General features: G+C 66.4%; 4 protein-coding genes across 4 annotated transcripts; 3 read left to right on the top strand and 1 right to left on the bottom strand.

The window, feature by feature from the left end:
- Nucleotides 1-1547: 1547 nt before the first annotated feature.
- Nucleotides 1548-5749, top strand: HAS3 (hyaluronan synthase 3). The gene is made up of 4 exons (XM_032122079.1): nt 1548-1588; nt 2384-3004; nt 3534-3635; nt 3741-5749. Exons 2-4 carry the CDS (start codon nt 2384-2386, stop codon nt 4662-4664), a joined length of 1647 nt encoding a protein of 548 aa, XP_031977970.1. The 5' UTR covers nt 1548-1588; the 3' UTR covers nt 4665-5749.
- On the bottom strand, nt 5618-7259 carry CHTF8 (chromosome transmission fidelity factor 8). The gene is made up of 4 exons (XM_032122081.1): nt 7229-7259; nt 6682-6713; nt 6491-6608; nt 5618-6416 (listed from the first exon to the last, which is right to left on the bottom strand). Exons 2-4 carry the CDS (start codon nt 6702-6704, stop codon nt 6201-6203), a joined length of 357 nt encoding a protein of 118 aa, XP_031977972.1. The 5' UTR covers nt 6705-6713; nt 7229-7259; the 3' UTR covers nt 5618-6200.
- Nucleotides 7260-7369: 110 nt separating this feature from the next.
- Nucleotides 7370-12211, top strand: UTP4 (UTP4 small subunit processome component). The gene is made up of 16 exons (XM_032121841.1): nt 7370-7590; nt 7863-8054; nt 8128-8212; nt 8313-8402; nt 8524-8732; nt 8861-9032; nt 9113-9204; nt 9565-9661; nt 9850-9914; nt 10014-10136; nt 10250-10409; nt 10644-10750; nt 10975-11070; nt 11243-11428; nt 11508-11618; nt 11989-12211. The coding sequence occupies exons 1-16, from the start codon at nt 7432-7434 to the stop codon at nt 12103-12105; spliced, it is 2061 nt and encodes a 686-aa protein (XP_031977732.1). The 5' UTR covers nt 7370-7431; the 3' UTR covers nt 12106-12211.
- Nucleotides 12212-12761: 550 nt separating this feature from the next.
- Nucleotides 12762-20223, top strand: SNTB2 (syntrophin beta 2). Its single transcript, XM_032121842.1, has 7 exons — nt 12762-13272; nt 16877-17087; nt 17501-17711; nt 18161-18303; nt 18468-18664; nt 18747-18928; nt 19127-20223. The coding sequence occupies exons 1-7, from the start codon at nt 12762-12764 to the stop codon at nt 19217-19219; spliced, it is 1548 nt and encodes a 515-aa protein (XP_031977733.1). The 3' UTR covers nt 19220-20223.

The raw sequence follows: 20223 nt of genomic DNA, 5'->3' as shown, positions 1-20223 counted from the left end.
TCCTGCCAGATGGGGAGGTGGGTCCAGCACCCCCCTTCCCTGCAAGGCTGGGAGTCCTGGCCGTGTCTCCCCCCAGTGCCATGTTGTGCTGTGAGTGCACAAGCAGCGGGAGCATTCTCCTCACCAGAGAGTAGTGATGGCCAAGCACTCCTCACCTCTCCTGGCGCTGGTGTCAGCCCACAGGCACGCAGCGGGGTGCTGCTGTACCAGCTGTGCCTGTCCAGGGCCTGCTGTGCATGGCAGAGGAGGAATTTGGAATGAAAAGTCTCTTGGTTTGATGCACTGGCCGGGCACTGGCCGGCCATCCTGCCTCCAGGAGCAAGAATGTGTCCGGCTGTCCTGCTGCTGGGAACAAGGCAGCAGCTGTGCTGGAGGTGGAGAGAGTTTGGTTTCTACCTCGAGCAGCCATGGGCACAGCAAAAAGTGAGGGGACCCTGATGAGGGCACAGGGAGGGCTGCAGGCACACTGCCCCTGTCCCCTGTCCCAGCACCGTGGTGGTGGCACAGGCACGACCCTGCTGTACTGGGCTTCACACCCCTGTGCCCCACCATGGCTATGTGGGAGTCCCGCTGGTGGTGCCGAGGGTCCCAGCGTGTCCCTGTCCCATCCAGGGACTCACCGGTTCCTCACCACTCGCTCCAGGTGCTTGGGAAGCTCCCAGACAACATCACCACAGCGCCGGGGGTGTCAGCAAGGGGGACCTGCCTGCCAGGGGTGCTCCTGCTGGAGGGATCCCCTTTCCCAGCTCCTGGTGCTTGGAGTCTCCGGGCCCAATCCCGGAACCACCTTGCACCCAGCTCCCAGCACAGCAGGACACGGCTGGGGTGAGAAACACAAAAGTGCTAAATTTGAGCCCCGAGTCGAGGCTGTGGCTCCTACCTACTCAGAATGGCCCCTCCAGGAGCTGGTTGTCCCCTGCCACCAGGCCGGCACGGGGACAAAGTGCTGCTGTCCCCGGGATGACCCTGGTCCTGCCCCGGCACCCACCGGCCACGGGGACAGAGTGACACGGGTGACTTCTGCCGCGGGGGGACACGGTGGCACAGGAAGGTGACACGTGGGTGTGATGAGAGGGGCCCCGAGAGCGGGGCGGGGGGAGATGGAGTGGCCGGTTCCTGCCCCGTGGCTCGGTGCCGGTGCCCGCGGTGCCTGATGCCGGTGCCGGGTGATGGTGATGCCGGTTCCGGTGCAGCATCGGAGCCGCTGCCGGTGCTGCCGGTACAGCAGCTGTGCCGTGATGCCTGTGATGATGCCAGTGCCGGTGCAGCACTGGTGCCGCTGATGCCGGTGCCGCCGGTGCTGCCGGTGCCGGTCATCACTCCCGCAGTGCGGGGCTGGGGCCGGTGCCAGGTGCTGCCGGTGCGGGGCGGATTCCCGGGGGTTGCGGGCGGAGCTGGAGCCGGTGCCGGTGCTGGTGCCGGGGGCGGTGCCGGCGGTCCCGGTGCCGGTGCCGGTGCCGGTGCCGGTGCCGGGCGGGGCCCCCGCGGGCGGCGGGCGGTGCCGGCCCCGCCGCGGTATAAAGGGGCCGCACGGGCCGGGCCGGGCGCACAGCGGCGGCGGCGGGTGGGGAGCGGCGGCACCACCACGGTGAGTCCCGGTCCCTCCTTCTCCCTCCCGGCCCCGCTGGTGCCGACTCGGGGCGCCCCCGCGGTGCTGCGAGACCGGCGGCTCAGGAGGCTGCGGGGCCGGGGGTAACGGGCAGTCGGCAGCGCCGGGGGGCTGCAGGACCGGGAGGAGCCGGCAGCGCCGGGGGCTGCGAGACCGGGAGGAAGCCGGAGGGGGTTTCCCAGGAGGTGCCGCCGGGGGTCCCCGGGGCTGGCTCTGCGCCCTGCCCGCACCCCCGCACGTGCTCGTGCACCCCCGACCCGCCCGCACTCCCTGCCCGCGTCCCGGAGCGGCTCCGCAGTCCCGTCCCGCCCGCGCTGTTCGTCCCATCCCGCAGCGGGGTGGGGGTCTGGGCGCTGCCGTCCCCGCAGCCGGGGGTCCCTCCGCACGCGCTCGGGGCGGAGGAGGGCTCTGGGCGGCCGTGATTTCCCCGGGGACACCCTGGTCCCTGCCATCGCCGTGCCCTTCCCTGTCCTCCAGCCCAGCTATCGCCTGGGAGCAGCCGTGCTCCTGCTTGGGTGGATGGGGGGTGCTGGCACTGTACACAGTGGGGTACTCGGGACCCCTACATCTCACCTGGTACCACACACAGTGGGGTGCGTGGGACCCCCGCACCTCCTCTGGCCCCTTGGAGGTACTGGGAAGGCGTCACCCCCAAACCAGTGACCGGCGATGGGCCAGCAGAGGAGCAGGGCCACCCCGCTTTTGTGTTCTGGGTGACCTGATGGGGAGGATGTCCACCTGTCCCTGCCCTGATCGTGCCCCGTGTCCCCCCAGATGCCAGGGAGCCTCTCCACGGCCCTGCGTGTCGTGGGGACCAGCCTCTTCGCCGTGGCGGTGCTGGGGGGAATCCTGGCCGCCTACGTCACAGGGTACCAGTTCATCCACACGGAGAAGCACTACCTCTCCTTCGGGCTCTACGGGGCCATCCTGGGGCTGCACCTCTTCATCCAGAGCCTTTTCGCCTTCCTGGAGCACCGGCGCATGCGGGGCGAGGGGCAGCCGGTGCGGCCGGGGCGCTCGGTGGCCCTCTGCATCGCCGCCTTCCAGGAGGATCCCGACTACCTGACGAAGTGCCTGCGCTCTGTCAAGCGCATCGCCTTCCCTGACCTCAAAGTGGTGATGGTGGTGGACGGGAATGGCCCCGATGACACCTACATGCTGGACATCTTCCACGACGTGATGGGCTCTGAGCGCTCTGGCAGCTACATCTGGAGGAGCAACTTCCACGCGCAGGGCGAGGGGGAGACGGAGGCCGGGCTGCGGGAAGGGCTGGCCCGTGTTCAGGCGCTGGTCCGCAGCAACACCTACTCCTGCATCCTCCAGAAGTGGGGCGGGAAGCGGGAGGTGATGTACACGGCATTCCGGGCGCTTGGAGACTCCGTGGACTATATCCAGGTGCATGCATGGGCTGGGGGGATGTGGGCAGCGAGCGTCCTGCCGGCATGGCCGGGCAGAGCGGCTGTGGGTGGAACGGGAGCAGCCCCGGGAATCCTCAGTAGCACCTGGGTGCCTGGCACTGGATCTGGCCCCATGCATGACAGTGCAGGGCTGGGGGCAACTGGCACTGGGGTGGCTGAGCTGTTGAGCCCTGCCCACACAGCTGCCCACGGGGGTGTCCCATCACCTCCTCAGCAAATGCCCGGCTGTGGTGCCATCCTGTGGGACAGTGCGGCACGGGGCGCCAGGTCCCCACATGCGGTGACTGGGACAGGTCCTCCCTCAGTGCCAGCAGCCAGAGATGGGTGTCCTGGGCAGCGGTGCCCCGGTACCACCGGGTGCTCTGCTCCCTGCCATCGCCTGCCGGTCTCCGGGGCTCTGCCTGGTCTCGCCGTCCGCGGCTCAGGCTTGCCTGGCTGTGGGCTGGGCTGTCTGCCGGGTGTGCGTGGGCGGCGGGAGCGGGGCTCGACATTCCCTCTGCCCCCAGGTGTGTGACTCAGACACGGTGCTGGACCCCGCCTGCACCGCCGAGATGCTCCGCATCCTGGAGGCCGACCCCCACGTCGGCGGCGTTGGCGGCGACGTCCAGGTACCCTGGCATGCGGGAGGGCACCCCGGGCGGCGAGGCGAGGGCAGGGCTGGGGGTGCCGGGGGCCTGCAGCACTGCCGGGGCTCACATCCATCCCCTCCCCAGATCCTGAACAAGTACGACTCGTGGCTCTCCTTCCTGAGCAGCGTGCGGTACTGGATGGCCTTCAACGTGGAGCGCGCGTGCCAGTCGTACTTCGGGTGCGTGCAGTGCATCAGCGGCCCCCTGGGCATGTACCGCAACGCGCTGCTGCAGCAGTTCCTCGAGGACTGGTACCACCAGACCTTCCTGGGCAGCAAGTGCAGCTTCGGGGACGACCGGCACCTCACCAACCGCGTGCTCAGCCTGGGCTACCGGACCAAGTACACGGCTCGCTCCAAGTGCCTGACGGAGACCCCCACGCGGTACCTGCGCTGGCTCAACCAGCAGACCCGCTGGAGCAAGTCCTACTTCCGCGAGTGGCTCTACAACGCGCTCTGGTTCCACAAGCATCACCTCTGGATGACCTATGAGTCGGTGGTCACCGGCTTCTTCCCCTTCTTCCTCATCGCCACCGTCATCCAGCTCTTCTACCGCGGCCGCGTCTGGAACATTCTCCTGTTCCTGCTGACAGTGCAGCTGGTGGGTGTCATCAAGGCCACCTATGCCTGCTTCCTGCGTGGCAATGCCGAGATGATCTTCATGTCCCTCTATGCCCTCCTCTACATGTCCAGCCTGCTGCCCGCCAAAATCTTCGCCATTGCCACCATCAACAAGTCGGGCTGGGGCACCTCAGGGCGCCGCACCATTGTGGTGAACTTCGTGGGGCTGCTGCCGGTGTCAGTGTGGGTGGCGGTGCTGCTGGGCGGGCTGGCCTACACCGCCTACAGCCAGGACCTCTTCAGTGAGACCGAGGTGGCCTTTCTCATCTCAGGTGCCATCCTCTATGCCTGCTACTGGGTGGCCCTGCTCACCCTCTACCTGGCCATCGTCGCCCGCCGCTGTGGCAAGCGACAGGAGCAGTGTGGGCTGGTCTTCACTGAGGTCTGACCGCAGGGTGGTCCGTGCCAGGGTCATCCCGTGTGCCGTGGTGATCCAGCGTGTCAGGGTAAGCCACCCCCTATCCCCTCTTCCCCATGCCAGAACCACCAGGTGCTGGGGTGATCCCACATGCTGGAGTGAACACCCCCAGTCCCCTTTTTCCCCATCCCGGAGCTGCTGGGCAGCGCTGAGCGCTCCCAACCCTTGGCATTTCTCATCAGATCTTGAAATCTTGCTTTTTTTCTTTATTAAGATGTTTATTTTTCCTATATTTTCATTTTTCCACACGGAGAAGCTGAGCCAGGGCTGCCCATCACCCAGCTGAGTGCTGCCGGCCGCAGCCCCGCTGTGCCCTATGGAGCACCCTGGTGTGGAGCGCTGCTGGCCGCGCTCCTCCCGCCCCACTCCAGAATTTTCCACCCTTCGGTGCTTTTTACGGGGATTTCAGTCCCACCTCCATGGTGCTACAGCACTTCCCACCCCCAGGACACAGTCTCCGTCCAGCATGGTGCCAGTGCTGCTGGCTGGTGCTGCCTCTGCCCCACGGCTGCGTGCGGGCACGTACCCACGGGGAGCCCCCCAGGCCTTTCGGGGGGTCTGGCTCCTCCAGGAGGGCAGCAGGTCCCTTCAGCTTTGCCAAAGAGCCAAGGGGGGATCCTGGTATGGAGAAACTGGGAAAACTGGGGGGCTGTGTGTTGGCCAGAGTGTTGCTGGAGACCCTTTTGGGCCACGTCACACTCTGGGCAACCCACAGCCCCATCATTCCCACCCCGCTACCTTCCCAGCAGTGGGAAGATGGGGATTTAGGAAAGGTGCTTCCCAACCTTTCCCCTCCCCAGGGAATTCACCTGTGGGTCCTTTTTTCAGGACTTGGATAAAAATCCCTTTCTATGACAGAGCTTTTAGCTGGTTTTTGTTTAATTTAATACAAGGTTTTTTAGAAGACTTTTGTAGCTCTTTGGTATTGTTGCAGATGGTTTGTAAATCTATTTATTTTTGAACCTGCCAGGGGGATTTTTTTTCATATTTCGGGCGGAAAAAGCTGGTTTTTATATCCTGATGGAATGTGGAAATAAAGACTTGCAGTGAGGATACATGGTGTGTTTTGGGGAGGGTCCCTGGTCCCCCTGCCTGACTTGAGGGAGGTTGGTCCTGAGTCCCTGCATGGCACTGGTGCCCCTACAGCTGCAGGGAGGGGGTAGAAGGAGACATCTCCACACTGGCACCTCCGTGGATCTCTGGGAGCTGCTGGACACTGCGGGCAGCCCGTAGGGTGGGACACCCCTGCCCAGGCTCACAGGAGGTCCCTATCTACCAGGAGCTGTATCCCTGAGGGTGACCCACAGGGTCTGAGGCCAAGAGCTTGGTCACTCTCTGAAAACAGTCATTTTGGGGGTGACAAGTGACCCAGAAAGGGCTCTAGGTGTCCAGACACCAGCAGCTCCAGAGTCCTCTGTGCAGGACAGGGATGAGGTCCTGGATCTTCCCAAGTCCCTGCCGCTCTTTCCAGCAGCAGATCACAGTTCACAGCCCACATCCTTCCCCTTAGACCTTCTTGGGCACGTGGGTGATGATGGGCTTGGGGCGGGTTTTGAAGAGCAGTTTGGTTTTAATGAGGGCGGTGACGGTGTAGCGGCCGTGGGGCCCCGCGGGGCTGGGCTGGGGGGCTCCTCCCTGCTTCACCAGCACAGCAAACGGCTTCTCCAGCTGCACCACCTTCCCGTAGAGGATGTGATGGCCCACGATGAGCACAGGGATACCCTGGGGAGAGCAGAGGGTGAGGGTGAGGCTGGGCTGGAGGGTTCCTGGAGGGTGCCGGTGGTGTCCAGCCTCACCTCAGAGGTGTAGTGCAGGTCTCCCAGCAGGCTCCCGGCCAGGCTCCCGCTCTGCCGGGGCACCACCTCGCCCTGCAGCTCCACCAGCACCCACTGTGCCAGGGCCCCCGCGCCGCCGCTGTGGGAGAGAGGGGGGGTCACCCTAGCCCGGCTGGCACAGGGGCCACAGGGACCGGACCTGCGGGGCTCACCTGGAGATGACGATCTGCACCATGCTGGGGCTCTGCCAGGGGTTGCAGAGACACGGTCAGGGCAGGGGGAGCGGGTAGGGGAGCAGGAGCCCCTGGCCCTTCCCCTCTACCCCTGGGGCCCCAGGATGAGCTTCTGTCCCTGGGCCCCCCACACACTCACCATGCACAGACCCCCGTTCTGGGCCCACAGATCCTGAGATCCATCCCCCTGGGCCCCACAGACCCCCAAGCCCAGATCTCCCCCCAACGCGTCCTAGTGCCCCCCCAGCCCCACAGACACCCCAGATCCAGCCCCCAGCACCCCCAGCCCTCCTGTCCAGACGCCAGACCCCCCCAGACCCATCCCCTCCCCGCTACCCATAGACCCCCATGCCCAGAAACCCCCCCCAGACCCAGACCCGCCGCCGGGCCCGGCGCCTCCCGTGCCGCCGCCCGGTTGCGCGGGGCGCTGGTGCCCTCCAGCGGCACCGGCGCCGCGGGGCCGGCCCGGGGCAGTCCGGTGGGGCCGCTCGGGGCCGAACCCCTCCCGTCTGCACCGTGCGCTCACCCCGGGCCGCACCCCGGCCCCGCCGCCCCGGCCCCGCGCCCGCCGCCGGCAGCGCCCGAATCTCCCGCCGCGCCGCCGCTTCCGCTTCCGGTGACGCGCGGCCCCCGGGGCAGCTCCGGTTCCGGCGCGCCGCGTGCACGTGGGGCGGAGCGGGGCCGGGACCGCGACCGGGGCCGAAGCGGCGCCGGGGCTGGCGGAGCGCGATGGGCGAGTTCGAGGTGCACCGGGTGCGGTTCTTCGGGCTGGTGCCGGCGGGCGTGCGCTGCCTCGCCTGCCACCCCCGCGGCGCCCGCCTGGCGCTGGCCCGCACCGACGGCACCGTCGAGGTGTACAACTTCGCCGCCAACTACTTCCAGGAGAAGGTGAGGGCACTGGCACGGGCCGTACCGGGCTTGTGCTGAGCCGTACCGAGCTTTATCGAGCTTTATCGAGCTTGTACCGGGTACGTACCGTGCACGTACCGAGCCCGTACCGTGCTTACTTGATCCTTCCGGTCGGCATCGAGCCTAGCCGGGCCGTACCGAGCCGGGAGCAGGCTTTACTTGGCCCTACGGATCCGCACCGGGGCTGTACCGGGCTTTATTCGGCCCCGCTGATCCGTACCGGGCCGTACCGTGACCCCGTCCCTGCGCAGGTGATCCCCGGGCACGAGGCGCGGTCGGTGGAGTCGCTGTGCTGGGCGGCCGGGGACCGGCTGTTCGGGGCCGGGCTCGGCGGGGACATCACCGAGTACGACCTGTCCCGGCTGAGCGCGGCCCGCGGCGTGGATGGCGGCGGGGGCCCCGTCTGGAGCCTGGCGGCCAACGGCACCGGCAGCCAGCTGGCGGTGAGTCCCGCCGGGCGCGGCGGCGGGGGCAGAGCGTCCCGCTGTGCCCCGCGCTGATCCCCATCCCCCGCAGATCGGCTGCGAGGACGGCTCCGTTAAGATCTTCCAAGTCGTTCCTGGGGGAATCCAGTTTGAGCGGAACCTGGACAGGCGGAAAGGTGGGTCCTGGCTGCAGCGCCGTGCCTCTGTCCCTCCGGGCATCCCGGTGGCTGCGGGGCTGCGAGCCCACGGGCTCTCACACGGAGCTTCCCTCCCCAGGCCGTGTCCTGTGCCTGTCGTGGCACCCCTCAGACACTCACATCGTGGCCGGCTCCATCGACTTCTTCCGTGTGATCGACGTCACTTCAGGTACCTGCTGCCCCTGGAGTGATCCCATCCCATCCCATCCCATCCCATCCCCTGGGACCGCTGGCACCCACTGGCCGCACCGGGGGATCCCCCGGTCACCCCCAGCCTTCTCCCACTCCAGGCCAGACGGTGCAGAGGATCATGGTGAACCACCACGTGGAGAAGGCCAAGCGCGAGTGCGTGGTGTGGGCCATCGCCCTCCTCTCCCGCGGCACCGTGGTCAGCGCCGACTCCTTCGGGAGGGTGCAGTTCTGGGACTGGGAGCAGGGCACGCTGGCAGAGTCCCACACCGTCAGCACCTCGGCCGCGCTCTCTCTGGCTGTGTCAGAGGTGGGCGAGACCCCCGTGTCCCCCCCGGGCTGATGAGGAGCGGGAGCTGCTGCACTCGGTGCCTCCCAGCAGTGCCCTCCTGTTCCTCCCAGTCTGCTCCCACAACCTTGTCCTCTTTTCCTCTGCAGAAGGAGGACAGCATCGTCGTGGGCACCTCGACCGGGGCCACCTACCAGCTGCAGCTGCTGCCAGTGAAGCTGGGCGGGCTGGAGAAGCGCTGGGTGCGGACAAAGCCCTTCCAGTACCACAGCCACGACGTGCGGGCCGTGGCACACAGCCCCACCGCCCTCATCTCCGGGGGTAGGACTGCCGGTGGCACCGGGACCGGGCTGGATCTCTCCTCGTGGTACCGGCTCGGCTGACCTGTGCTTGGCTTCCAGGCCTGGATGCCCAGCTGGTGATCCGCCCGCTGATGGAGAAGATACAGAAGAAGGGCTACGATGCAGCACTCCGAAAATTCACCTTCCCCCATGTGAGTGATGCATGGATTGGGGTCTTGGGGCTGGTAGGGCTGGCAGGGCTGGATCTCCCTGCCCCACCAGGTGCCCTCATTGCCCTGCCAGGATTCCTTCCCTGTCCCTGGGTCCCTTCTCTGCCCCACTGTGTCCCCTTTCCTGGTACATCTGGAGGCTTCTGCCAAGGAGCAGTAGAAGTCGTCAAGCTGGTCTTGCTGGTCCCGCTGGGTCTACATCTCCAGGCTCCCATCCCACAGACCTAATTTCCCTGCTCTCCCCCGCTGCGGAGTCTCCAGCACCTTAGGGCATTTCAGCTGTGCCCCAGCCCGTTGTGCCAGGCTGTGGGTCCATGACATCCTGCCTGTTTTTCCATGCAGCGACGCCTCGTCTCCTGCGCCAGGAAAGCCCGGCTGCTCCTCTTCCAGTTCTCCCAGCACCTGGAGCTCTGGAGACTTGGCTCCACTGAGGAGACTGGTGAGTCACAGGCGCAGCTCTCCGGTGTCGGCTCCCTGGCAGAGCCCATGCTGCCAGCAGGATTTTGGGATTGAGCTGGCCTGCGCCTCGGGGAAGGGTCTGGGCACTCCCCCAGGATCTGCAGCTGCTCAAAGGGCCCTGTGTGATTTTCCCACTATCACTGATGCTCCGTGTGGTTTCTTTCCCAGGAAAGGACGGCGAGGTCCTTCCCTTGTGCCGGATGCCGGAGCACCTCGTGCAGCTCAAGAGCAAGGTAGGGCTGAGGGCGCTGGGGTGTCCCTGGGGCAGCTGAGGGGTGTGTGCTGCGCTCTGGGGGTTCCTCGGGCCGCCCTCAGCCCCGTGGCATTCCCAGGGCCCGGAGCACATCTACTGCAGCTGCGTCTCACCCTGCGGCACCTGGATCGGCTACTCCACTGCCTCCCGCTTCCAGCTGTACCGCGTGCGCTGTGACGGGGACGGTGTCAGCCTCAGGAAGGTCAGAGGGGTGGGGGGCTGTGGGGTCCTGGGGGCTGGTGTGGCCAGTGTCACTTGTGGGGAGTGTGAGTGACAGTAGGGGGGCTGCCAGGGCTGTGTTGTCCCCGCTCCCAGGTCCCCAGAGTGCCCAAGCTGCTGCCTCCGGCCTACCAGCTCCAGTTCTCCGCCGACTCTGACAGCCTCTTCGTCGCCTCCGCTCGAGGATCTGTCCACGTCCTCCAGCTGCTGGAGCCGGGGGGCTGCAAACACCTGCACACCGTGCGGCCGCCCTCAGGTGTGGGCTGGGGGGAGCTGGGATGGTGCTGGGGGTTCCTGGGCTCCACATCTCCCTCCCCTGTGGGGGCAGAGGGGGGGTGTCCCCCTTTCCTGCCCTGAGGGGCACGTGAGTTTCTCCTGGGGTTGTTTGTGCCCTGATGGCCTGGCACTGGAAGATCTGGGGATGTGGGATTGGGTGTCCCTGGGGGGTTTGGGGCTCCCAGCACCCCTCTCAGCCTGAGGGTCTCTGCAGGCTGCTCTGAGGCTGTTTACCTGCTGGCGCCGAGCGCGGATGGGCACTGGCTGGCAGCCGTCAGCGGCGACTGGGTCATCCACATCTACAACCTGAAATGCTTCAAGGTGGGCCTGGGAATGAGCCCCCAGCCTCAGGGGACGGGGCATGGGGGGCTCAGCAGGCAGGGCCCCCCAGGAGCCATCACTGCATCCCCATAGCGGGGCTGGGATGGGTGTGTGGGAAAGGGGGTCAGAGGCAGTCCCGGAGGTTCTGGTCAGGGGTGGGTGTGTGGGAGAGGTGCCAGCGGTGGCCCTGGTGGGTCCTGTCAGTGCACTGTCCCCTCCTGCAGCATCACTGCGTGGTGCCCACCTACAGCTGCGCTGTATCGGCCCTCGCCATCCACCCCAGCACCAACAACCTTGTGATCGCCTACTCAGACCAACAGGTGGGAGCTCTTCTGGTCCAGCTCTCATGGCCCTGCTCCCTTCCCCGTGCCTCTCTCCCTGCCCTCAGAGCTTTTTGGCCCGGCTTGGGGACCTGGCTGGAGCCGCTGGTGCGGGGGTGCTGCCAGGAGCAGACGCCCCTGAGCCGCCCGGTGTCCCTGCTGTCCCGTGCAGCTGTTTGAGTTCAGCATCCCCGAGAAGCAGTACACGAGCTGGAGCCGCGCCGTGCAGAGCCGGGGGCTGCACCGCGCCTGGCTGGAGCGGGACTCGCCCATCACACACATCACCTTCAACCCCAAGAATCCCGCGCACATCCTGCTCCACGACACCTACTTGCTCTGCGTCCTCGACAAGTCCCTGGTGAGCCCGCGAGAGGGCTGGGGGTGCCCGGGGTGTGTTCCTGTGGGAGCGCTGACCTGGGCTGTGCCCGCTCTCGCAGCCCCTGCCCGATGACAGCACCCTCCTGATGAACCAGAGCACCCTGAAACAGCTCCCGGAGACGGCCAGGAAGCGGCAGCTCCACGCCTTCAAGATCTGCAAGAAGTTCCAGGTGGGTGATGGTGTTGGCGAGCAGGGTCATGGAGATGCTCGGGCTCTGGAGAGGGACTTTGAACGTGGGCCTGGAGTGCCAGGACAAGGGGGAATGGCTTCCCACTGCCAGAGGGCAGGGTTAGATGGGATATTGGGAAGGAATTCTTGGCTGTGAGGGTGGGGAGGCCCTGGCACAGGGTGCCCAGGGAAGCTGTGGCTGCCCCTGGATCCCTGGGAGTGTCCAAGGCCAGGTTGGACCGGGCTTGGAGCAACCTGGGATAGTGGAAGATGTCCCTGCCCATGGCAGGGGGTAGGAACAGGATCCCTTAAAGGTCTCTTCCACCCCAAACCGTTCCCTGATTCCATGTTTCCCATCTCCTGCCCTGCAGCCCCTGCTCTTCATGGATCTGCTGGACGAGAACTGCCTGGTTGTGGTGGAACGACCCATCATGGACTTCAAAACCCAGCTGCCTCTGCCTGTCCAACAGAAGAAATTTGGCACCTGAGAGCAGAAGAAGCTGCTCCAACCTCGGGAACTGTCTCTCTGCTTCCTGGGGCACTGTAGGAATTTTCCTAGGGTGCTGTAGGAATAAAACCTCGCTGTTCTGTACATGTCCAGGCTCAGGGCTTATCCTTGTTGTGGGTGACTCCCTGTTGTCACATCACCATGATGTCATCATTATCCTCATATCCCTCCAGTGTTCCTCCCCGGCGCTGTGGGGACAAGGTGACACCCCAAATTCCGTCCCTTCTCCCTGCCAGTGTCTAATCCCAGTGTTGGCTTCTCTCTCCCCAGCGGCCGCGTGGGTCCGTGGGTGCCGCCTGGGGCCGGGAAGCCTCGTTCCCTAAGGACGGGGCTCTCTGGGTGTTGCGTGAGGCAGGGAAGCGTCATTCCCTCAGGATGGAGAGAGGGAGATCGGGAATCCCCGGAGAATTAAGGGAGATTTGAAGCGCAGGTCGTGAAATAAATCGCAGCGCGCGAAATAAGTCTCGGCGCCAGACATGGCGTGCGGGGGCGTGGCTCCCCGGGCCCCGCCCTCTGACGCGGCCAATCACAGCGGCGGCGCCTTAGCCGCCACCTCTGCGATTGGTGGCACGGGAGGCGGGGGCGGGGCGTCCCCACCCCGGCCCCCCCGGCCCCCCGAGCCTACCGCAGCGCGCCATGCGGGCGGGGGCGGGGCCAGGAAGCCGCGCCCTCCCGCCAAGCCACGCCCCTTCCCCGGTGACCGGCGGCGGCGGCGGCATGGCCGTGTGGACCCGGGCTTGTAAAACGGGGCTGCTGGAGCTGCTCCTCCGGGAACGCTGGGTCCGTGTGTCGGCGGAACTGACCGGGGAAACGCTGAGCTTAACGGCGGAACCGGGAACCGGCGATCCGTCGGTGGTGAACGGCGTGGTGAACGGCAGCGCGGAGGCGGCGGCACCCGGTGGCGTGAGGAGGGTGCGGGTGGTGAAAGCGGAGGCGGGAGGGCTCGGGATCAGCATTAAGGGAGGTCGGGAGAATCGGATGCCGGTGCTGATCTCACGGATCTTCCCGGGATTGGCGGCGGAAAGGAGCGGGGCGCTCCGGTTAGGCGACGCCATCCTCGCTGTTAACGGCGTCGATCTCCGCGATGCCACCCACGATCAAGCTGTGCAGGCGCTGAAGAGAGCCGGGAGGGAGGTCATCCTTGAAGGTAACGCCTAAACCCCTTCCTCTCCCCCAGTCCCCGGTACGGGCCCCTGCTGCTCTCCTGACCCCCACCCTGCTGCTCCCCCGCCGTTACCGGCTCCCACCACACTCCCCTGCCGCTGTCACCGGACTCCCGGGCCCCCCTTGGGTCCCTTTTCCGGGTGTGGGACGCCACTCCCCCCACCCCAGTCCTGGCGCGTGTGTGTGCACCCCCAAAAGCCCCAACCCCCGTGGGCCCCCCAGGCACGGGGACAGGGACTGGGGTGTCCCCTCCTGGTCGGGCTGTTCCCTCTGTGGCAGGATGGGGACCGCTCACAGCTGGGAACAAGAACATGACATCTCTGCTGGTTGTTTCCCTCCAGGACAGACTTGGGTGCCTTAGAGACAGATCTGGGGTCCCCGGGGACAGACCTGGCGTCCCCCAGGATAGACTTGGTGTCCCCTGGCTGTGGCGGCGTCCCCCTGAACAGGTTGTCGCCTATCCTTGGTGACAGAATCCCCAGGCTGGCTGACTGTCCCCAGGGAGGGCTGCGACCCCGGGCGCTGGTTCGGGATCTGCCCGTGTCCCTGCGAGCTCAGCCTCCCCGCGGGCTCGGTGTCCCTGTGGGCCCTGTGCCCACGGCATGGCTGGCTCGGGACTGGCCTGACAGAGCCACCGGCTCCTGCCCGACCTGTTCCCAGCAGCCCGACAAGCTCGGGCAAGACCTGCCCAGCCCAAGGCACGGCATGGGGCTCGTGCCATGGGGCACCGCGAGGACACGAGCCCCCTGTGCTGTGGGTCAGGGTGCCCCATACAGTGCTGTGGTGCCACACACTGTCCAGGTGTCCCGGCACGTCCGTCTGTCCTCTGCTGCACGAGGCTCCTCCATGGACACGGTGCCCGTTGGGCACAGGGTATGGGGACAGGTGCTGCTGCTTTCTCACCTGCTCCTGGCACACTGTGCTGGCACGAGGGGACGTGGCTGGGCTCCCTGCTGTGGGCACACCTGGCACGAGGTGCTTGGCCGTGGCTGGAGCGTGGCAGGGGCTGAGGTGGAGTGGCGGTGTTGGGCTTGGTGCTTTGGTCAGGGCTGCTGTCGGACACAGCGAGAGTCCCCACGGGACCCCGTGCCGGATTCAGCGCGTCCTTCCTCGGGCTGCCTGGCTGTTTGATCCTGTCCCACAGGAGCTCCAGCCCCGTGCTGTGTTTGTCCCTGACTTCCGCCACGGGCATGGGCACCGCAGCAGACGCCTCTTCCCTTCCTTTCCCTTCCTTTCCCTTCCTTTCCCTTCCCTTTCCCTTCCCTTTCCCTTCCCTTCCCTTCCCTTCCCTTCCCTTCCCTTCCCTTCCCTTCCCTTCCCTTCCCTTCCCTTCCCTTCCCTTCCCTTCCCTTCCCTTCCCTTCCCTTCCCTTCCCTTCCCTTCCCTTCCCTTCCCTTCCCTTCCCTTCCCTTCCCTTCCCTTCCCTTCCCTTCCCTTCCCTTCCCTTCCCTTCCCTTCCCTTCCCTTCCCTTCCCTTCCCTTCCCTTCCTTTCCCTTCCCTTCCCTTCCCTTCCCTTCCTTTCCCTTCCTTTCCCTTCTCACTTTGGCTGGGCACTGCTGGTCTGATGGCTGTGGTGGGACCATCTGGTGGTCAACTGGTATCAGCGGGCCCCGGAGAGGAGCTGGTGGGAGACACTGGTTGTGCTATCCAGCCCCATCCCTCCTCACCAGCCCTGGAGCTCTGACCACCCTGGCAGGTGCCAGAGCTTCTCCTGGGCCCTCTGCCAGTGGAGGAGGCGGGACCATCAGCCCCAAACCAGCATCTCCGTGGGGCTGGTGTCACTCGTCCCGGGTCCTGGGTTTGGCCACAGGGCCCACGCCAAGCACCTCCCCCGGGTGCCCACAGGCCGTGTCTGCTGCCCTGGGGGAAGGGAGCCCTTCCGCCTCTGCGGGAAGCCGTGGGCACTGCCTAGGGCACGGCCGGGCACGAGCCTTGGAAACCCGGTGGGTGTTCCCTGCTGGGTGCAGGGGGCTCTGCCCCGGTGAAGCCGTGTGCGGCCGGCGCTGCTGTGCAGCCGGAGCAGCCGCCTTCCTGCGGCGGGACGGGCGAGGGGCGCAGTGACAGCTGGGCTTCCTCTGTGGTGAGCGCGTAGGTGGGGCGGCAGTGGCTGTGCCGGCGTGATGGTGGCTGTGCCAGGGCAGTTTCCGTGGCTGTGCTGGTGCAGCTGTGTGCTGGTCAGCAGCTCGCCAGAAGCAGAAGGGGTGGTTGCAGGTGCCACCACCCAAGTGCCAGCCTCGTGCCTGCTGGCACAAGGTGCTCCATGTCCTGCCTGCACCGTGGATGCATCCCACTGAAAACTGGGAGCCAGTTCTGCTGCCCCCACCATGGGCATCCACCATTGCCAGTCACCACGGGGCACCCACGCTTCTCTGGCAGTGCCCTGGCACAGCACTCAGGCTCTGGTGCTGCTGGCTGCCCAGCTTGGCCTCTCATCCTCCCGACTCCATCGGGGTCAGTGCCTGCACCGCAGGGTCGCAGCACTGTGAGCTGGAGCCCCCATGGGCTGAGCTCCCTCCCAGTGCTGGAGGCAGCTGCCCACATCTGGCAAACATCTGCCAAGTGGCCCCGCAGCGGGAGCTGCCGGCCGTGGCGCTGCCCGCAGCGCTCCCTGCCCGGCCCGGCAGCGGGATTAGGGGTGCGGGGACGGCGGTAATCCCGGGATCAGCGCGACGGCAGCTAATATTAACTCGTGTGCTGCCCACAGCAAGGGCAAGCGCCTCATGGCAGCGCCGTGGCTCAGCAGAGCTGGTGGGAAGGTGGGGGACTGGTGTTTCCTGCCCACTCCCCATCGCTGCTGTCCTATCCTTGCCCCCCTCCCCACTCGGCAGCTCCGCAGTGAAGGATTGGCAGCAGCACAGCCTGGGCCCCACCGCCAGTGTTGCTCCCCCTCCAGTGGGCCTGGCTGTGGCATTGTGCCGGCTGCAGGATCCTTTCACCACTTGCTCCCCAGTGCAGTACAGCCTATTTGCTGTTTTGGTTTGGTTTTCCCTCTCGCTGCCTCATCTCTGTCCCCAGCGTGTCCCTCCCTTGGCCTTGGCTGCTGGGGCTCGGCGCAGGCCGGCCGAGAGCCGTGTCCGGGCGGGGGTCCAGGGCTGCTGTCAGCAGGGTGGTGCTGGGGTGGGACAGTCCGGGGGGAGCAGGAGCTGGAGCTGGTGCCTCCTTCCTTCCTTCCCGGCCTGGAGAGGCGCGTGGAGCCGGGATGTTTTGGCTGCACACCCTCCTCGCCCTGTGGGTGTGAGCGGCAGTGCCGGCTCAGCATCGCCTACAGTGCTGGAAACTTGGCGGGCACAGTCCTGGCTGCTCCGACAGCGGCAGGGCAGGATGGAACCAGGATGGGCTGCAGCCTGACCTCCCGCCCAGCACCATTGTCCTGTGGCGCCTTCCCCTTCCTACACTCGTGCCGGCAGAGGGATGAGCTGCCAGTGCCGTCCTTCACTCGGGACTTCCCTGACCCGGACAGGGTGGGACCCCCCAAGACCCTCCAAGCCTTGGTGTGTCGCCCTATCAGATCAACCCTGGGGCACAGGGCTGTGGTGTGGGGGTGCAGGACCCTCCCCAGGCCTGACTGTCCCCCCACTCCCCCCAGTGAAGTTCATGCGGGAGGTGACCCCTTACATCAAGAAGCCATCGCTGGTGTCAGACCTGCCGTGGGAGGGGGCGGCCCCGCAGTCCCCCAGCCTGAGTGGCAGCGAGGACTCGGGGTCCCCGCAGCACCAGGGTCTCCGTGACCGCAAGGTGATCCCCCTCAAGATGTGCTTTGCCGCCCGGAACCTCAGCATGCCCGACCTGGAGAACAGGTGAGGACAGGGGCTGCCGGTGGGTGCCAGTATGGGAGATCCTGCTCCCCAAAGACCCCCAGGACAGGACTGGGTCTGTCCACCAGTGCCCGTGTGACTGACCCTGCGCCCCATGGACACCCTGGCCACAGCTAGGGGCTGCCCATCAATGAGGCCGTGGCCTCCTGCTTTGCCCACTGAGCTGTAGAGGGACAGTCCAGAGGGTTTGGCCAGGGCCAGGGCTATGCCATGTTCTCTCCCAGACCCCTGGCAGCCCCTCTGCCTCAAAATGAGGGCTAAAAGCCCTGGCAGGTGGAAATGCACGGTGGAAGCCCCAGACCAGTGCAGCCAGTTTGCTGTGCTGGGTACAGGCAGGGGCTCACTCGGCTGGGTGCTGATGTCCCACCCTGGACCATGTCCCTGTCCCCTCACAGGCTGATCGAGCTCCACTCGCCGGACAGCCGGAACACGCTGGTGCTGCGGTGCCGGGACACAGCCACGGCCCACGCCTGGTTCAGTGCCCTGCATGCCAACATCACCGCGCTGCTGCCCCAGGTCCTGGCCGAGCTCAACGCCACGCTGGGCTCTGGCAGCCCCACGGCTGGCGGCCGGGAGGTGAAGCACATCGCCTGGCTGGCCGAGCAGGTATGCACTGTTGGGATATGCTGGGGTGCTCCCAGGGACAGCAGTGCCAATGAGATGTGCCAAGGATGCCACTGGGGCTGTGGATGCAGACAGAGAGCCCAGCCTGGGCACTGTCTCTGCTGCTCTCCCATCTGGCTGTGCCCCGGTGATGGCAGCATTTCCCGTGCCCTCAGCCCCTTCTCCCACTGGGATTTTCCAGATGGAGCCCCTCATCACACCCTCCCTTTTCCATGAATTCACCGCCTGAGAGCTGCAGCTGGCCCAGGCAGCGTGGTGAGCAGGACCCCTGGGGGCTGCTCCCAGCTTGGTTTCCCAGGATGGCCGGGCTGTGGATGCTGCCTGGCAATGAGGAACCACTGGGTGGGGATCCATCTGACCGTGGGCTCGGGGTTGAGTTGCTGGGTGCCTGCAGCCCCTGGTGCCCCTCATGGTGCCCTGGTGCCCGGCAGGCGCGCCTGGACGGCGGGCGGCAGCAGTGGCGGCCGGTGCTCATGGCAGTGACAGAGAAGGACCTGCTGCTGTACGATGGGATGCCCTGGACCAGGGACGCCTGGGCCTCCCCCTGCCACAGCTACCCGCTGGTGGCCACCAGGTGAGCTGGGGCTGGGCCCCCCTTGGGGACTGGCGCCTGTTGGCTGAGCCGTGGCTCTGCCTCTCAGAGCAGGGAAGAGACACCAAAGCACTGATGGGCACAGGGTGAGTGGTGCCGGCACTGCCACCGCAGCCCTGACCCCCATCCATCCGCTTCCCCTCCAGGCTGGTCCACTCAGGCTCCGGGCGCCGCTCGCCCGCGCTGGGCTCGGAGCTGACGTTCGCCACGCGGACGGGCTCTCGCCAGGGCGTGGAGATGCACGTGTTCCGCGTGGAGACCCACCGGGACCTGTCGGCGTGGACGCGCGTCCTGGTGCAGGGCTGTCACGCCGCCGCCGAGCTGATCAAGGAGGTGACTGTGGGTGAGTGCCGCCGTGCTGGGACCCCCGGCTCCCCCCGTGTTCCCCTCCAGGGCTGAGGGGCTGACAGCGGCTGTGCCCGCAGGCTGCACGCTGGGCGGGCAGGAGGTCCAGCTCTCCATCCACTACGAGGGCGGGTTCACCATCTCCCGGGACGAGCCGGGCTCCAGCGTCCTCTTCCGCTACCCCTACGAGCGGCTGAAGATGTCTGCGGATGACGGCATCAGGACCCTCTACCTGGATTTCGGGGGCCCTGAGGGGGAGCTGGTGAGGAGGGGGCAGTCAGGCTCACCCCCCTGGTTTGGGGGACTTCCTCCAGGGCTGGTCCCTGCTTTCCCCCATCCCTGCAGCATCCCAGCTGCCCGGACTCACTGGGTTTGGCTGACTGGAACCCCCAGCCCTGCGATCCTCAGTGCCCCCAGTGGGATGTGGGGGCGGCTGACACCACTCTCCATCTCCCCCCAGGCGCTGGACCTGCACTCCTGCCCCAAGCCCATCGTCTTCGTCCTGCACACCTTCCTCTCGGCCAAAGTCACCCGCATGGGGCTGCTGGCGTAGGTGCCCCGGTCCCCCCGCCCTGTCACGAACCAGCTGGGGGTCACAGAGGGCCCCCAACCTCTCCTGCCCTGTCGGTGCCTTGCTGGGGCTGGGATCGCTGCCTTGAGAGCCGCCAGGAATGTGGCAGGATGGCTGCGGGGGCTGAGCCCCTCCTGCCCCACACCAGCGTTCCCGGCCCCCCCAGTGCCCCGGGGGGTCGGGGTACACACACCAGCTTTAATCCCCCCGGGGCTGAAGCCATCACTGATTTCACCACCTGTGCCTTGGAGCGGGGCCAGCTCGTCCCCTCTCCCCAGGGGACCCGTGGTGCCCCCCAACTCATGTCCAGGGGAGCCAGTGTCCCCCTGCCTTCGGGCTTCCCCCAAAGAGGTCACATTGTCCCCACATGGGACACGGCTGGGGCTGTGGAACCCCCCATTGCTGCATGACAGGCTCCCCGTGCCCCGCTCAGGGTGGGGGGGCACGTTTGTCTTACAGGGGGCACTCAGGGGTGCAAAGGGGATGCTCTGGCCCAGGGTCCTGGTCCCTGGGGCTTGGCCTCCCCGCCATGCCCCACTGGCCCCCAGCAGCGACCCCCAAATCTCCCAAAGGCAGAACAAACGCCGTGTCTCTGCCATGGGCCAGGGGCTGGGGCTGCAGGGGACCCTCCCGGGGCTGTCCCTGCCCAGCTGCTGCCGCCTGTGCCCCTCCACCGGGGCCCCCGGGGCAGGACACGTAGATTGATGCACTTTTCGCTTTTTGTACTTTCCCTGCCCTTGGGGGCAGCTCTCACACTTTGGGGGGCTGGGGAGGCCCAGGTAGGACCAGAGTGGGACCCCCAGGGCTCCCCCCTCCTACTGGGACCCCACTACCCCCCAGCCAAACTCCTGCGTGGTTCTCTGCTTCTGGGGGGCTGTGCTGGGCAGGGGTGCTGTGGGGTGCTGGCCTGGGGTGCTGCCCCCTCTCCTTCTATTTTTGTATTCTTTGTAAATCGCTATTTATATCAGATTGCCTTTTCCAGGGGC

The sequence above is a fragment of the Corvus moneduloides genome, chromosome 12 (genome assembly GCF_009650955.1).
Source record: "Corvus moneduloides isolate bCorMon1 chromosome 12, bCorMon1.pri, whole genome shotgun sequence".
In the NCBI taxonomy this organism is placed as follows: Eukaryota; Metazoa; Chordata; class Aves; order Passeriformes; family Corvidae; genus Corvus; species Corvus moneduloides.
Note: the sequence above shows the minus strand (reverse complement) of the source record. Positions and strands in the feature narration are given on the sequence as shown.

Coding starts and splice junctions, on each gene's coding strand:
- CHTF8 (XM_032122081.1), bottom strand. CDS start 6,704: ATGGTGCAGATCGTCATCTCCAG. Junction 6,609..6,681: donor GTGCAGATCGTCATCTCCAG/GTGAGCCCCGCA, acceptor TCTCTCCCACAG/CGGCGGCGCGGGGGCCCTGG. Junction 6,417..6,490: donor ACCTGCACTACACCTCTGAG/GTGAGGCTGGAC, acceptor TGCTCTCCCCAG/GGTATCCCTGTGCTCATCGT.
- HAS3 (XM_032122079.1), top strand. CDS start 2,384: ATGCCAGGGAGCCTCTCCACGGCCCTGCGTGTCGTGGGGACCAGCCTC. Junction 3,005..3,533: donor ACTCCGTGGACTATATCCAG/GTGCATGCATGG, acceptor CTCTGCCCCCAG/GTGTGTGACTCAGACACGGT. Junction 3,636..3,740: donor GCGTTGGCGGCGACGTCCAG/GTACCCTGGCAT, acceptor TCCCCTCCCCAG/ATCCTGAACAAGTACGACTC.
- SNTB2 (XM_032121842.1), top strand. CDS start 12,762: ATGCGGGCGGGGGCGGGGCCAGGAAGCCGCGCCCTCCCGCCAAGCCAC. Junction 17,088..17,500: donor ATGCCCGACCTGGAGAACAG/GTGAGGACAGGG, acceptor GTCCCCTCACAG/GCTGATCGAGCTCCACTCGC. Junction 18,929..19,126: donor GGGGCCCTGAGGGGGAGCTG/GTGAGGAGGGGG, acceptor ATCTCCCCCCAG/GCGCTGGACCTGCACTCCTG.
- UTP4 (XM_032121841.1), top strand. CDS start 7,432: ATGGGCGAGTTCGAGGTGCACCGGGTGCGGTTCTTCGGGCTGGTGCCG. Junction 9,915..10,013: donor TCGTGCAGCTCAAGAGCAAG/GTAGGGCTGAGG, acceptor TGGCATTCCCAG/GGCCCGGAGCACATCTACTG. Junction 11,619..11,988: donor AGATCTGCAAGAAGTTCCAG/GTGGGTGATGGT, acceptor CCTGCCCTGCAG/CCCCTGCTCTTCATGGATCT.